General features: G+C 46.1%; 3 protein-coding genes across 3 annotated transcripts; all 3 read left to right on the top strand.

Annotated features, from left to right (window-relative positions):
- The first annotated feature begins 2,641 nt into the window (after nucleotides 1-2,641).
- LOC149475632 (uncharacterized) lies at nucleotides 2,642-3,582 on the top strand. Its single transcript, XM_089713152.1, has one exon. The coding sequence runs from the start codon at nucleotides 2,725-2,727 to the stop codon at nucleotides 3,553-3,555; it is 831 nt and encodes a 276-aa protein (XP_089569278.1). The 5' UTR covers nucleotides 2,642-2,724; the 3' UTR covers nucleotides 3,556-3,582.
- A 6,939-nt stretch (nucleotides 3,583-10,521) lies between these two features.
- LOC149475631 (histone H2A) lies at nucleotides 10,522-11,118 on the top strand. The gene has a single exon (XM_089712603.1). The coding sequence runs from the start codon at nucleotides 10,556-10,558 to the stop codon at nucleotides 10,928-10,930; it is 375 nt and encodes a 124-aa protein (XP_089568729.1). The 5' UTR covers nucleotides 10,522-10,555; the 3' UTR covers nucleotides 10,931-11,118.
- Nucleotides 11,119-12,823: 1,705 nt separating this feature from the next.
- LOC149475630 (histone H2B) lies at nucleotides 12,824-13,344 on the top strand. Its single transcript, XM_089712722.1, has one exon. It carries the CDS (start codon nucleotides 12,845-12,847, stop codon nucleotides 13,217-13,219), a length of 375 nt encoding a protein of 124 aa, XP_089568848.1. The 5' UTR covers nucleotides 12,824-12,844; the 3' UTR covers nucleotides 13,220-13,344.
- Nucleotides 13,345-14,102: the final 758 nt, after the last annotated feature.

Genomic DNA, 14,102 nt, shown 5'->3' with positions numbered 1-14,102 from the left:
TCCTGTTCTTCTTCTTCATCGGAGTTCCCATCGTCCTCCATTGGGCTGCTTCTTGATGCGCGGCTCTCCGCTCGGTCGACCGCGGTATCAATGCCTCTGGGGCTCTCCGCTCGGTCAACCGAGGCTTCGGTGTCCATGCGGCTCTCCGCGCGGTAAACCCGTGTATCAGTGTATGGTACGCTGACGCTAGGTGACGCTTCGGTGCCGCGGCTTTCTTTGCGGTAAACCCGCTGGTTCGCGGATTGTCCGCTAGGTGGCGCACTACTGGAGCTCGCCAGTCTGGGGTCGCGATTGCGCGGCTCCATTCCAACGTTTTAGAATAATTTCACACCGTTGAAATGCAGATTGGCCCTAAAAAGGGCCTTTGGTTTGGATACACTCTTCTGCGAAGAGCTTTGGGAGCGATCCACACGGTTCTAGGAGGGGGATCTACAGCCCCTCCTCCTCACGTTTCCCGGTGAGACCCGCTTGTGGGAGGCCGGGAAATGTGAGGAGGCGAGAATAAATCTTCCCTCCGGAATCTAATGTGAAGGCTTCCAACTCCTGGCGGTTACGACGAAAAATTTTGCAGCAACAAAATCCTCGGTAACCTCAGTCGTGTGCGTGAACCCGTGTGTGCTAGACGTCGACTCAGCGAATCCTGCGCTCCGCGCCATTTCATGTCGGACTTTTATACACACACATTATACACGCGTTTCGCTCGGCTCGCCCTCGACGCGCGACGGAGACGGATAGATATATCGTGCATATCGAGGGACTGCGTTAATAATCTTTGAATAATAATAATAATAACTCAATCACAACAATTGACAACATTTCATTTTTTAATCGCATATTTTAAGAGAAATTAAATAAAAAAAAAAATAACGATAAATGTGATGATGACGTCATACATACGGAGGAATAAAAAATAAAAATACTATCACATTTACACTAGACATTAACAGGGTAGGTATGGCATGTGTCAAATTTCATATTAATGTAATTTTTGTGAATTATTATATAAATAAGTAGCTTGAAATTTTTTGAAATGTATATAATAGATCGTCATTACTTAATTAACTTACTTGTGTTGTTATCATTATCCTTCTAATATTATAAATGTTACTATTTCACGCAAATATTACTGAACTGATTACAATGAACTTGGATTAACACATAGGATAGGTTTTATCCTGTTGAAAAAAAAAAATAAAAATCGACACAGCAAATTAAATAAGTAATTATTATTAACCAACTCTCTATCTATAAATATAGATCCCTCGTAGTTATTAAGTATAGTAGAGCCATTTTAAAATAGGCAACATTTGACAGTTCAACAAAATTCAACAACGTAACCTAGTAACGACGACATAGAATAACAAGATATTTCGTTTTGTTAGAACTGCACATTTGCTTAACTTTTTTCAATTACGACTACATAATATTAATTATAATAATAATGACCGATAAAAGTATTTTTTTTTTTTTAAGATTTCATTTTACTGATAAACCATTCTAAACATAATAAATACCAGAGACGTTACTCTAAAAATCGAAATCTGACATCTAGAATCGAATGCTTCACTTTAATCGATGTTTACTGCGCTCAGGTGCATTACGAAGATTTAAGGAATCTACAACGGTACGACAATAATAATTCATCAAAACATGGATACGTCATTGTCGCTATTGAATTAATCGTAATTGCAGTTGATGATGATGATATTATATATAAGTAACTTAATGATTAGGTAAATAATAAACTATTAATTAACTACCTACATTCGTGTTATTATCGATTCGTCATAATATTGTTACTACTCCTCTGTCTATTATTTAGGTATTGCTTATTATGCGTTATTATGCGACGATATTAAGTTAACACAATAATAATATTATAATAAATACGCAATTGTGAATCGTAGTCTCGTTCTCGCGCGGCCTATATAATATTTTGACAATATTAAAACGTGCGGGCGTTGCGGTGTGGTGTGCGTACTATGTACCTACTAGCTGTTAGTACCTGTGACTGTGAATATAATATTGTGACAAATATGTGACATTTATTTATAATATTGTCATTTCGTTATTGTGGCACATTCGTATTGTTATTATTTTTGTATTTAAAGGACGTTAAACATATTCGACCGATCGCCGAACTGTGTGTGTAGCCGGCCGCGCGGTCGTCGTTTGCGTTATGCTGTTCTACAACAGGTCACATTCATCCCCCTAAAAACCGTCGCAAACATATTATATGGCGATTACGAATAGTTTCACCTTAACGTCTGTATATCAGTGTATTGAGAGAGCCTTTTTCGAAACGACAATCGGTTTAATTACAGGTGAAATGATAATTTTAAAGTTGACACCGCGCACGCGGATAGCCCTTGGCAAAATTTAAACGTCCATCGCTATCGATGCGCTCCTCGAGCGTCGCGCGGGCTTGCACACTACGAGGGCCGATCTCAAAAGGGACGAGAAACATGTGAAACGTATACTTTTAAACGTTAATTTCACGTAAAATATACGTTCGAACGGAGGCATGTTAGTGAAAAGTTTCAAGCGCGACCGCGAGAAAACGTATCTCGATTGCACGGTTCCCCGTGAGGTAAACCGTCCAGTCGATTCCTACACTAGCGACACCGTACGTCGAATACAGTGAAACCTACTAAGTACTACTTATATATACTAATTATTATTACATACTATTGTCGACGTAAAGTTGAATTTTAATTAACAAAAATGGCAGACACCGCAGTCGAAACTGAAACTCCGGCGCCAGCGTCGACGCCCGCGAAGAAAGCGCCCAAAGCATCAGCAGCAGCAGCAGCAGCGGCGTCGGGAGGAGCCAAGAAAGCGGCCAAAGCAAGATTGGCGCACCCGAAGACGTCGGAAATGGTGAACACTGCTATCAGCGATCTCAAAGAGCGTAGCGGCTCTTCCCTGCAGGCGATCAAGAAGTACATATCGGCCACGTACAAGGTGGACGCGGATAAACTGGCGCCGTTCATTAGGAGATATCTCAAGGGCGCCGTCGAATCCGGCACGCTCGTTCAGACGAAGGGCAAGGGCGCATCTGGCTCGTTCAAACTGGAGTCAAAGTCCTCCGCGGCCAAGAAGAAGACCTCTCCGTCGAGCGGAGCCGCCGGCAAGGGCTCCGGAGCGGCGGCGGCCGTCAAGGTGCGCAAATCTGGCGGCGGTGGCAAGGCGCAAGCGGCCGCCAAAAAGACGGCCGTCAACGCAGGCAGCAGGTCCAAGAAGGCGGCGGCAGCCGCCGCCGCAGCAGCGGCCGCAGACTCGTCGTCCTCGCCGTCCAAGTCGAAAGCGTCAGCGGTGAAAGACAAGAAAGTAGCTGCAGGCAGAAAGAAGCCCGCCGCGGCCGCCAAGAAGGCGCCGGCTGCGGGCAAGGCGGCCGCAAAACCCGCCGCAGCAGCGTCGGCCGCCGCGCCGAAGGCTAAGAGGAGTGCCAAACCGCCGACGAAGAAGCCGAAGGCACCGAAACCGAAGAAAGCGGCAACGCCAAAATCCAAAGCGGCCACCGCCAAGAAAGCCTCGGCCGCGTCCAAGAAGTGAACGTGTGGTGTGCGTGCAATCGATCAATCGCAAGCGCAAGCGCAACCTAATTCGACTTCGACGAAGGTTAAGGTTGGAACTGGTTATGCAGTGCAGCGGCGACGGCGAGTGCATCGGGCACAAGTCTCAGCAAAATAGATACATATTATATATTATCTATCGCCAAAAAGCCCTTCTCAGGGCTAACATATATTTTCGAATGCGCACTCACTACGAACGTTAACGTTTCCTTCCAATTTGCGAGGACGAACAAGCAACTTGTAGGTACCTACACAATAAAACTACAATTATTACAATTTTACAAATTACATAATAGTTATGTAACATCATAATATATTATAGTAGCAACTAGCAACATGCATGCACAATATAATAACAACAAGAAAATCAAATCTACTACTAACTAATCTACAGCTTTACGTTAGGTTAGGTTTAGGTTTAGGTTTAGGTTTAGGTTTAGGTTTAGGTTTAGGTTTAGGTTTAGGTTTAGGTTAGGTTAGGTTAGGTTAGGTTAGGTTTCTTAAAAAAAAACTACACAGAAATAGGAGCCCCGCGAAGCGGGGCTCCGTCGACGCGCAATGAAATAAGGAATAAATAAAAAAACATCAAAATATACCTACGTAATACGTACGGTAAACACACACGTTACTTTTTACCTTCAACTTGCAAAATAAAATATTATGTAACTATTCATCGCACACTGCAACACGCTACCACACAGACAGACACAGACACAGACACAGACACAGACACAGACACAGCACAGACACCGCCCGCCCGCCCCACACCAGCGCACGCCGCCCGACCGACCGCCCGCCCGACGCCCGACTCCCGATAGTACATTTTACCGAAACTTACTAAATACCTACTCTCTAAAATCTATACATACCTACTGCTACATTCATACCGGGTTTGGCACTCGAGCTGAGCACTCGTGCTTAGCAAGAGCGCCCTACCTGCCGTCTATTGTTCTCCGTAGAGACGGGGGACCGCTACCTGAGATTCGCCGAAAGGCAAATTCCGGGAAGTGACCCGCGCCTTTGTTGTGAACAATAGCGACCGATAAGCGACCGGTCCCACCCCGCCTGCTCAGGTAGTTTACTACCTGGTCAGTCGCGGTGCAACCGCAGCTGCACTCGCAGCGTACAACTAATTCTTGTTTCTCGACGCGCCAGTCGCGGTTTCTCCGTTGCCCACCTAACGGTGTCAAACGGGCTTCGGAGAAATTAACACCATCCGGTGGAAGTATCTGTGGGGCGCAGATACCGCACGTTTGTATAAACGGCGTACAGCCTCACCGCTTCGGGAGCTTTTCGGTGACTGTGAGTCCGGGGTCCTCTTAGTAGGCACTGCCACGGCGGGCAGGTACTCCAACTGCTCGCTAGCGCCCGGACTCGGCCGAGAACTACTCCTGACGGGTCCACGTCACGCTTTCGCAGGGGGTCACTCCAAGACCCCTGCGAACTGTTAGGTAGTGACAACCTCACCCCGCTATCACCAGCGGGACGCACCAAACACACCACACACACATACATACGTGTAGGCACACAACCCCCCCCCGCCCGGAAGCGGGGAGGGCCGCTAGGACGACGATTAGGAAAAATAAAAACCGTTAGGATGTCCGATTCGTTGGAGGACCTAGATATAAAAGCCTTTATGGCTTTCTTAGTCAGGGAGAACCCGGAGGTGCTGGATGCATTTAAAGCACACAGCGCCGCCGGGGCTCAAAAACTTGCCGCGCCCGTTGCGCAACCGTTAAGGGACTCTCCTGAGTCCCCACCGCTGTCCCCAGTGGCAGTCGAAGCGGGGTTCGAAGCCCCGACCGTTATGGAGTGCGAGAGCGCTCCAGAGTCAGAGTCGATAGCTTCGGAGGCGGAGTCCTCAAATTCGTCAGACGGCTTCGAAACCGTCACAAATAAAAAGAGACGCAAACTAAAAAATGCTGCTCCGCCCGCCAAACGGAACGCGACCGTTCGCGATTCCGCGCGCGCCGAATCTAGCCGTGCGCCCCCCGCCCCTCAGGCATCCGCCCCTCAGGCACCCGAAGGCCCGACCGCGGGCAACGCCGCGACGCGTAAACCGCCCTCCCCTCCCCCCGTCTATGTGAGGGATAAGTCCGCGTGGCTGAAGATCTCAGCCTTTTTAGATAGTGAAGGAATCTCCTTCAAAGCTCGTCCAACTAAGGACAACATTCGAGTTCAGTTATTAACGTCTACCCATCACAGGGTTTTCACTTCATATTTAAGAGACCAAAACATAGGCGGTCATTCGTTCCCCCTTCCGGAGGAACGCTCTTTAAGAGTCGTTATAAAAGGGATCCCCAAAGAGATCTCTGCCGATCAAGTCTTCAATGACTTGAAAGACCAAGGTTTCCCTGTGCAGGAGTGCTTCCGCATGCACAATAGAATCACTAAAGCACCATATGACATGGTCCTCGCGGTCCTAGATCGTACCCCGAAGGGTAAAGACATTTTTAAAATGCGGCATTGCTGCAAACTTTCAGGGCTCAAGGTGGAAACACCCGACTCCCACAGCTATATTAGACAGTGTCATCGCTGTCAACTTTACGGGCACTCTGCTCGTAACTGTTTCTCGCGGCCTCGCTGCGTCAAATGTTTAGGCGACCACGGCACGGAGGATTGCACGAGGTCCAAGGATTTGCCTAATGAGGATCCACCGTCCTGCGTGCTCTGTGAGACTTCGGGTCACCCCGCGAACTACCGGGGTTGCCCGAAGGCTCCCAGACACAGGGCTGGGGGTCGCCAGAAGGCGAACAAACCTCGCGGGATCGCCCGCGCCGGGGCTCAACCCCCACAACCAAAGCCGGCCTTTATACCGGCTCCACCACCCAAAACAAACGCTTGGGCGAAACCTCCGTCACTAGTGACGCAGGCCCAGCCGAGCGTGGCGGCGCCGCCTTCAGCGGCTCCCGCCATACAAGCAGCACCGAAGCCTTCAGCTGAAGTGCACTCACTAGAATTAGCCTCGCCTAACGAGTTCTTAGCAAACGTTATCTACATTAGGAATTATGTTAAAAACCTCAACCTCAACCCTGATGAGGTAAATCTAGTGGCCGAGAAATTAAGAAACGCCAAAAGCCGTGATGAGGCCATGATCACTGTATTCACCCATTGGGAGTTAATAAATAAAATCAACACAACTCCCTAATGGCTACTACAGCTAGAATTAAACCCAGAGCGATCTCCGTAGTTACTTTTAACGCGGACGGCCTTCTCAAACAGACTAACTTAGTTAGGGACTTTGTCACTAGACGGCGTGTCGATGTGCTAGTAATGCAAGAGACATTCCTTAAGCCTTTTAACCGCAATCCGCGAATCGCCAACTACATGTTGGTGCGTAACGACCGCGTAAACAGCCCCTTAGGCGGCACCCTTATATATTACAGAAGGGCCTTGCACTGCACGCCCATCGACACGCCGCCTCTAATTAACTTAGAAGCCACAGTGATCAAGGTGTCTATGACCGGTCATCAACCCGTCATAATCGCCTCGGTCTATCTCTCACCGTCAAAGGCAATCTTGGAGAGCGATCTCAGAGCCTTGCTTGCACTGGGCGACTCGGTCATTCTGGCCGGCGACCTCAACTGCAAGCACTGGAACTGGAATAGCTCCTACGAGAATGCCAATGGCAAACGACTAGACCGACTGACTGACCTACTTAACGTCACGATTGTAGGCCCCTTAGAACCGACTCATTTTCCGAAGAACACGGGACACAGACAGGACGTGCTCGATGTGGCGGTGATGCGGAACGTGACGCTACAGTTGCGCTCCGTTGAAACGTTGCACGAGCTCGACTCTGATCACAGGCCCGTGTTATTCGAACTGGGTCCCCCCGATAGCACCACCGTAGAGTACATGACGAAGGTAGACTGGCGAAAGTTGCACGAGGCCTTACAGCCCGTCGACTCGCCAGAACTGGAGTCTGTACCTGACAAAATCGACACGGTCGTAGAGGCGCTCGACGCGGTCTCCTCGGTCACCAGCCACATTCAATCCAAGATTGAATACGCGTCCCGGCGGGTCCCCGTTGGCCTCGGCCACCGGTTGGATCTGCCCCCGGACGTACGAAGGCTGGTGGGCGATAAGAACGCGGCGACGCGCGCCTACGACCGAGCACCGACAGACGAAAACCGTAGAATACTTCGTTCCTTACAGAGAGAGGTAAGAGAACGAATTCACGAAATACGCAACGAGCGGTGGGACTCTTTACTTAGCGATCTCTCTCCCTCGCACACTGCCTACTGGCGGCTTGCGAGGACTCTCAAATCTGATGGTATTGCCGCCACGCCACCGCTCATTCGTCCTGACCAACCTCCCGCTTTTGACGATTTTGAGAAGGCCGAATGCTTAGCTGACAGTTTAGAGGAACAATGTTCCCCCAATCTCGACATGACCGACTCGACTCACATTAACGTAGTTAATCAAGAGATCGCACGTTTTACCGAAACCCCTCGTATCGATGCCGAGCCCTTGTCACCAACGACGGCCACCGAAGTAAAATCACTTATCAAGTCACTTGCCAATAGGAAGTCCCCAGGCGGAGACTCTATTCCCAATAGAGCTCTAAAAAGCCTGCCGCCCGCCCTTATCGCTCTCCTAGTAGCCACCTTTAATTGTCTCCTGGCCAATTGTACCTTCCCCGCTAAGTGGAAGGAAGCAATTGTGATCGGGATCCACAAACCGGGCAAACCCCGGAACGTGGCATCTAGTTACCGTCCCATCAGTCTCCTCAGCTCTCTGGGGAAAATCTATGAGAGAATCATCTCTAAACGCCTCTGGGACGCAGTCATTGCCAAAAAGCTGCTCCCGGACGAACAGTTCGGTTTTAGGCGAGCTCACTCATGTCCTCACCAAGTACACCGCATCACGGAGTACATTCTCGCGGGCCTCACCCGCCTCACACCCCACAGAACGGGAGCGGTCTTCTTTGACGTAGCGAAGGCGTTCGACAAGGTCTGGCACAACGGTTTGATTTACAAACTGTACACTCTCGGCGTGCCAGACAGTCTCGTGTTCATCATACGAGACTACTTGTCTAACCGGTCCTTCCGCTACAGACTAGACGGCACGCTCTCGTCTTCACGTCCCATCCAGGCCGGAGTCCCTCAGGGCTCCGTCTTGTCGCCCCTCCTATTCGCGCTATACACTAGCGACATCCCTAAGCACGATAAAGTGCAACTATCCCTCTTCGCGGACGACACGGCACTCTACGTGTCGAGTCCATACCGCAAAAGAATAACTCCACTCCTACAATCCGCGACCGATGCACTAGGCAAATGGTTTCGCAAATGGGGTATCACTGTGAACCCCGACAAGAGCGCCGCCGTGCTCTTCAGGCGCGGCGGCCCCGAGGCCATAGATAGTGTCAAACTCTATGGCCAAGTCATTCCGTGGCAAAAGCACACCAAATTCTTAGGCGTCACTCTAGACGCACACATGTCATTTAAAGCCCACATTAAGGCAGTCCGTAAGAAAGCCAGCTATGTTCTTAGCCGGCTCTATTACCTTATAAACAGTCGCAGTAAAATGTCCCTTAGACATAAGGTGACACTTTACAAAACGGTGGTCCGTCCTATCCTCACTTATAGTAGTGTAGTTTTCGCGCATTGCGCTCCCAGCTCCATACACAAGCTCCAGACGATTCAGTCGCGGTTCATGAGAACGGCGACTGGAGCGCCCTGGTTCGTGCGTAACGTGGACCTACATAGGGACCTAGAACTCCCCACCATAGCCCAATGGATGAAGCAAGCGTCTAAGCGCTACTTCGACAAGGCTAAAAACCACCCCAACCCATTGGTGACAAAGGCCATCGCATACGTCGCGAATCCCGATCCCACTCGTCGTCGCAGGCGGCCGAGACACGTCTTGGACGACTCCGACGACGACATTACCAAAGCCAACGCACGGCTAGACTCGGCGATTGAAGCCCAACGTCGAACCAACCGCGACACCGCACACACCACAGCAGAAAGCGTACACCGTCTTCGCCGGCGAAGACGAGGTCCCTTGTTCCGCGTTCCCGCGCCCACCCGGGTGAGCGCCCGTCCGATTAGGGCCCTTCTGGCCTCCTCCACTCAAGCGACAGCTCAAGCCGAGGTTCGTGGTCCCCGTCAAGGGGGGACGCCCTTGTGCATGTCGCTACCAGGGTGAACCTTCAGTTCACCCCCGCGTCCGCGTTAAAATGTAGAAGCCCTTCTGGCTAACATTGAGAGACACCACACAAAAAAAAAAAAAAACAAAAAAAAAAAAAAAAAAAACCTACTGCTATGAATAATTATTAATTATTATTGATGGTTGTCTAGACAACACAGTCTGTTTCTGTCACCTGACAAGTTACTTTAAAAACAATCAACCACGGTACAGATACAAACTGTCTTTTCGACATCGTCATAGATTGTGACGTACGTACTAATCATTATTATTATGAGTAACTAGCGGTCCGCCCCGGCTTCGCCCGTGGTACATGTTTACGTTTTCTCTACGTAAGAACCATCCTCGTACTTCAAGGAATATAATAAAAAAAAAAGAATTATCGAAATCGGTTCAGCCGTTCTCGAGTTATGCGCTTACCAACACATGTTGCGATTCATTTTTATATATAAGAAGAAGAAGAAGAAAGAAGAAGAAGAAGATAATAATATTTGGGGATGCTGTACACTGAATCAAAAAAAAAAAAATATCATTTTGCATGTATGTTAAGAGATGAAGCCTCGCTTAAATAAAAATATAAATAAAATATGTACATAACAATATAAATTATTATTATTTGACACGGTCGTGTTCACTGCGCATCGCTCGTCGTTTGTGTTCGCTCGCATTTCACGGCGTCATGCCCACCGCAATCACTAGGACGCGTAGCCGTTATATATTAAATCAGATGGTGTCTTAAAAAAAAAACATACTTTAGTGATCGGCGCGTATCGTTGTACGTATCAGTTTTTCGTTTATTATAATATTATCAAAGAAAACGGTAAATAATGTCTGGACGCGGTAAAGGCGGTAAAGTGAAGGGGAAGGCAAAGTCACGTTCCAACCGTGCCGGTCTGCAGTTCCCCGTCGGCCGTATTCACAGATTGCTCAGGAAGGGCAATTACGCTGAGCGCGTGGGCGCCGGTGCCCCGGTCTACCTGGCGGCCGTGATGGAGTACCTGGCGGCTGAAGTTCTCGAGTTGGCCGGCAACGCGGCGCGCGACAACAAGAAGACTAGAATTATTCCGAGACATCTGCAATTGGCCATACGTAACGACGAAGAGCTGAACAAGCTCCTCTCCGGCGTGACCATAGCACAGGGCGGTGTATTGCCTAACATTCAGGCTGTGCTGCTGCCCAAGAAGACGGAGAAGAAGGCCTAATTGGATTGCATTGCATTTACCAATAACGCTACAATTACATATTTTTATGTATGTTCATCATAATATTATGAATTGTTCAAAAGGCCCTTTTCAGGGCCGCAATATATGTCTTGACAACAACGATAGATAGAGTTTCTAGCAGCCTAAACTCTCATCTCTTCAGTGATCGTTTACCATTTGACACGTACCAGAACATGAATAATATTAATCTATGTGTTTCGCCCGCATTTAATATTATATTATAATATAGCCTTTAACCCTAGAACCGTATCCATATTAGAATTTCATTAACGCTACCCAGGTGTACAAGACGTGTAGGTACCCCGATGAAAAAAAAGTAACATTCATTTGAGTATTTTTAATTTAATTTATAATGGCATTTTTGTATTTGATCAGTAGTTCCTGAGATTAGCGCGTTCAAACAAACAAACTCTTCAGCTTTATAATATTAGGATATAGATAAGAATTATACATAATTATTATAGATGTTTAGTTTATAATAAACCTTCTTGTTGAACGCATCAAAATCCGTTCCATTTTATGTTTGTTTGTAATATATATAATAACTAGCTGTGCCCCGCGGTTTCACCCGCATTGCTCCGCTCCTATTGGTCTTAGCGTGATTATATATAGCCTATAATAGCCTTCCTCGATAAATGGGCTATCTAACACCGAAAGAATTTCTGAAATTCGATTAGTAGTTCCTGAGATTAGCGTGTTCAAATAAACAAACAAACAAACTCTTCAGCTTTATAATATTAATTATAGATAATGTTCGTTCGTTAATCGTTTTCGTCAAGCGGGAAACTTGGAATATTGAAACTGTTTGGCGAGGCGAGCAACTGTTTTCATACTTCGTATTGTGTAAGCTGGAAATTTAAATAAATGTTAAATCAAGTAAAATTTTTAATAAATAGGTACTTGCTATTGTTTGGATACTATAGATTTATTTATTTATCATTTTATTTGATTTTGATATTTTATTTAAAGAAAAACCCGTTCCCGTAGGATTTCCGGGATAAAACCTTCTAATCTTATGTCCTTTCTCGGGTATCAAAATATCTCTAAGTATACCAAATTTCATGCAAATTGGTTCAGTAGTTAAGGCGTGATTGAGTAACAGACATACAGACAGAGTTACTTTCGCATTTATAATATTAGTATGGATAACAACAAACAATTGATGGAAAATTACCATACCTTTCAATGCTGCCTGCCTTTCAATTTTCTCGGTTTTGGAGACGACTGTATATTATGTTTTTATGTTTCCATATTATGCTTTCCAGAAATAAAGACGATGCTTAATTTGTGTGTGCACATGCATGCACATTTTTGTGGTTATCCTAAAAACAAATTAATAATAAATTATATACCATCATGATTAAGCTCGATATTTTTATACATGTTACATAATTTTTTTCACTCACAACCATTTTATTATATTAATTATTAATATAACAACGCGATGCGATTTCATGTACTATCTTTGAATCAATATTATAATTATTTTGACAGACATCGTCAGTTTGATTTATTGGTGTCAATTTAAAAAAAAAAAGAAAAGTTTAACACAAATAAGGTTTCATATCTTTAATTAAGTTAAGATATTAAATAAAATCCTCCTTGGTGATTCCCAATTCGACTGTAGTCTGTACTGTTATTTTACCTCAGCCTTATGTGATTTAAAAAAATAAATAAAATGCCAAATGTAAACATCTAAATGATTCACCGCATGTTCACCGCCCACTGTGTGGAGGGGACGCTTACGCTCCACGGTATTGGCCGATAACCAAAAGTGCTAGCTCGCATTACTAACCGACGGCCGTAACGCCGTGTGGCGCGATCTAGACCGGTTTTTGAACCGAAAAATTTTATACAGTTTCTATTGATTGAACTTATACTACAACAAGCAACATGCCGCCAAAAACGAGTGGAAAGGCCGCCAAGAAGTCCGGCAAAGCGCAGAAGAACATCTCGAAGTCTGACAAGAAAAAGAAGAAGCACAAGAGGAAGGAGAGCTACGCCATTTACATTTACAAGGTGCTCAAGCAGGTCCACCCCGACACCGGTATCTCCTCGAAGGCCATGTCCATCATGAACTCGTTCGTGAACGACATTTTCGAGCGCATCGCCGCGGAGGCGTCCCGGCTCGCTCACTACAACAAGCGGTCGACCATCACGTCGCGAGAGGTGCAAACCTCCGTGCGGCTGCTGCTGCCCGGCGAGCTCGCCAAGCACGCGGTCAGCGAGGGCACAAAGGCTGTCACCAAGTACACGAGCTCCAAGTGAGCGGTGAGCGGTCGTCGGGACAACGGCGTGGCGTGTTCGACTTATCGAACGCCCGCTCGCTCGCGTTTTGTGTTTATTATTATTATATACTATCAAAACAACAACGGCCCTTTTCAGGGCCACAATATATTTCATGAATGAATTGTGTGTGTGTGTACACGCCAAAAATACGTTTCTCCAACACGAACAACAGCAGTGAGAAAAAAAAAAACCTAAATTTGTAAGTAATTTTGAAATTCGAATTTCGAATTATACGTTCAACAATAATTATTAACGTTGGTCATATTTTGTGGGTATGATTTATTTTATTTTATTTACAAACTAGGGCTTCGCCCGTGGTACATATTATTTCGCAATAATAAAAAGTAGCCTATGTATGTTCTTTCTCAGCGTCTAAAGATTGTCTGTGCCAAATTTCATCAAAATCGGTCCAGTAGTTTTGATGATGAGCCTATTCATTAACAAACAAAGTTTTCCTCTTTATAATATTAGTGTAGATACAATATTATGATTGTCAGATCTACCAACCCGATATGCACACAACATTTCATGAGAATCGATCGAGCCGTTTCGTAGGAGTTTAACTTTAATTGGTTTAGATTATACAGAAGAATAAAATATAATCTAAAAATCTATATAGGTAGGTAGGTAGGTAGGTAGGTAGGTACGTACAATATAAAAATGAGACCCGTTTCGCGTTGTCACGGCATCACGTGTGAACGGCTGAACCGATTTCGATAATTCTTTCTTATCAAGTATATTCCTTATTATAATATTAGGATATAGATAAAAATTATACATAATTATTATAGATGTTTAGTTTATAATAAACCTTCTTGTTGAACGCATCAAAATCCGTTCCGTTTCATTTTATGTTTGTTTG

Source organism: Colias philodice, chromosome 29 (genome assembly GCF_061535455.1).
Source record: "Colias philodice isolate Cphi_HAF_F1 chromosome 29, ilColPhil1 Martin Lab GWU primary, whole genome shotgun sequence".
In the NCBI taxonomy this organism is placed as follows: domain Eukaryota; kingdom Metazoa; phylum Arthropoda; class Insecta; order Lepidoptera; family Pieridae; genus Colias; species Colias philodice.
This window is presented reverse-complemented; position numbering and strand designations above follow the sequence as displayed.

Excerpts from the sequence above, each read along its gene's own strand:
- LOC149475632 (XM_089713152.1), top strand. The coding sequence starts at position 2,725 with ATGGCAGACACCGCAGTCGAAACTGAAACTCCGGCGCCAGCGTCGACG.
- LOC149475630 (XM_089712722.1), top strand. The coding sequence starts at position 12,845 with ATGCCGCCAAAAACGAGTGGAAAGGCCGCCAAGAAGTCCGGCAAAGCG.
- LOC149475631 (XM_089712603.1), top strand. The coding sequence starts at position 10,556 with ATGTCTGGACGCGGTAAAGGCGGTAAAGTGAAGGGGAAGGCAAAGTCA.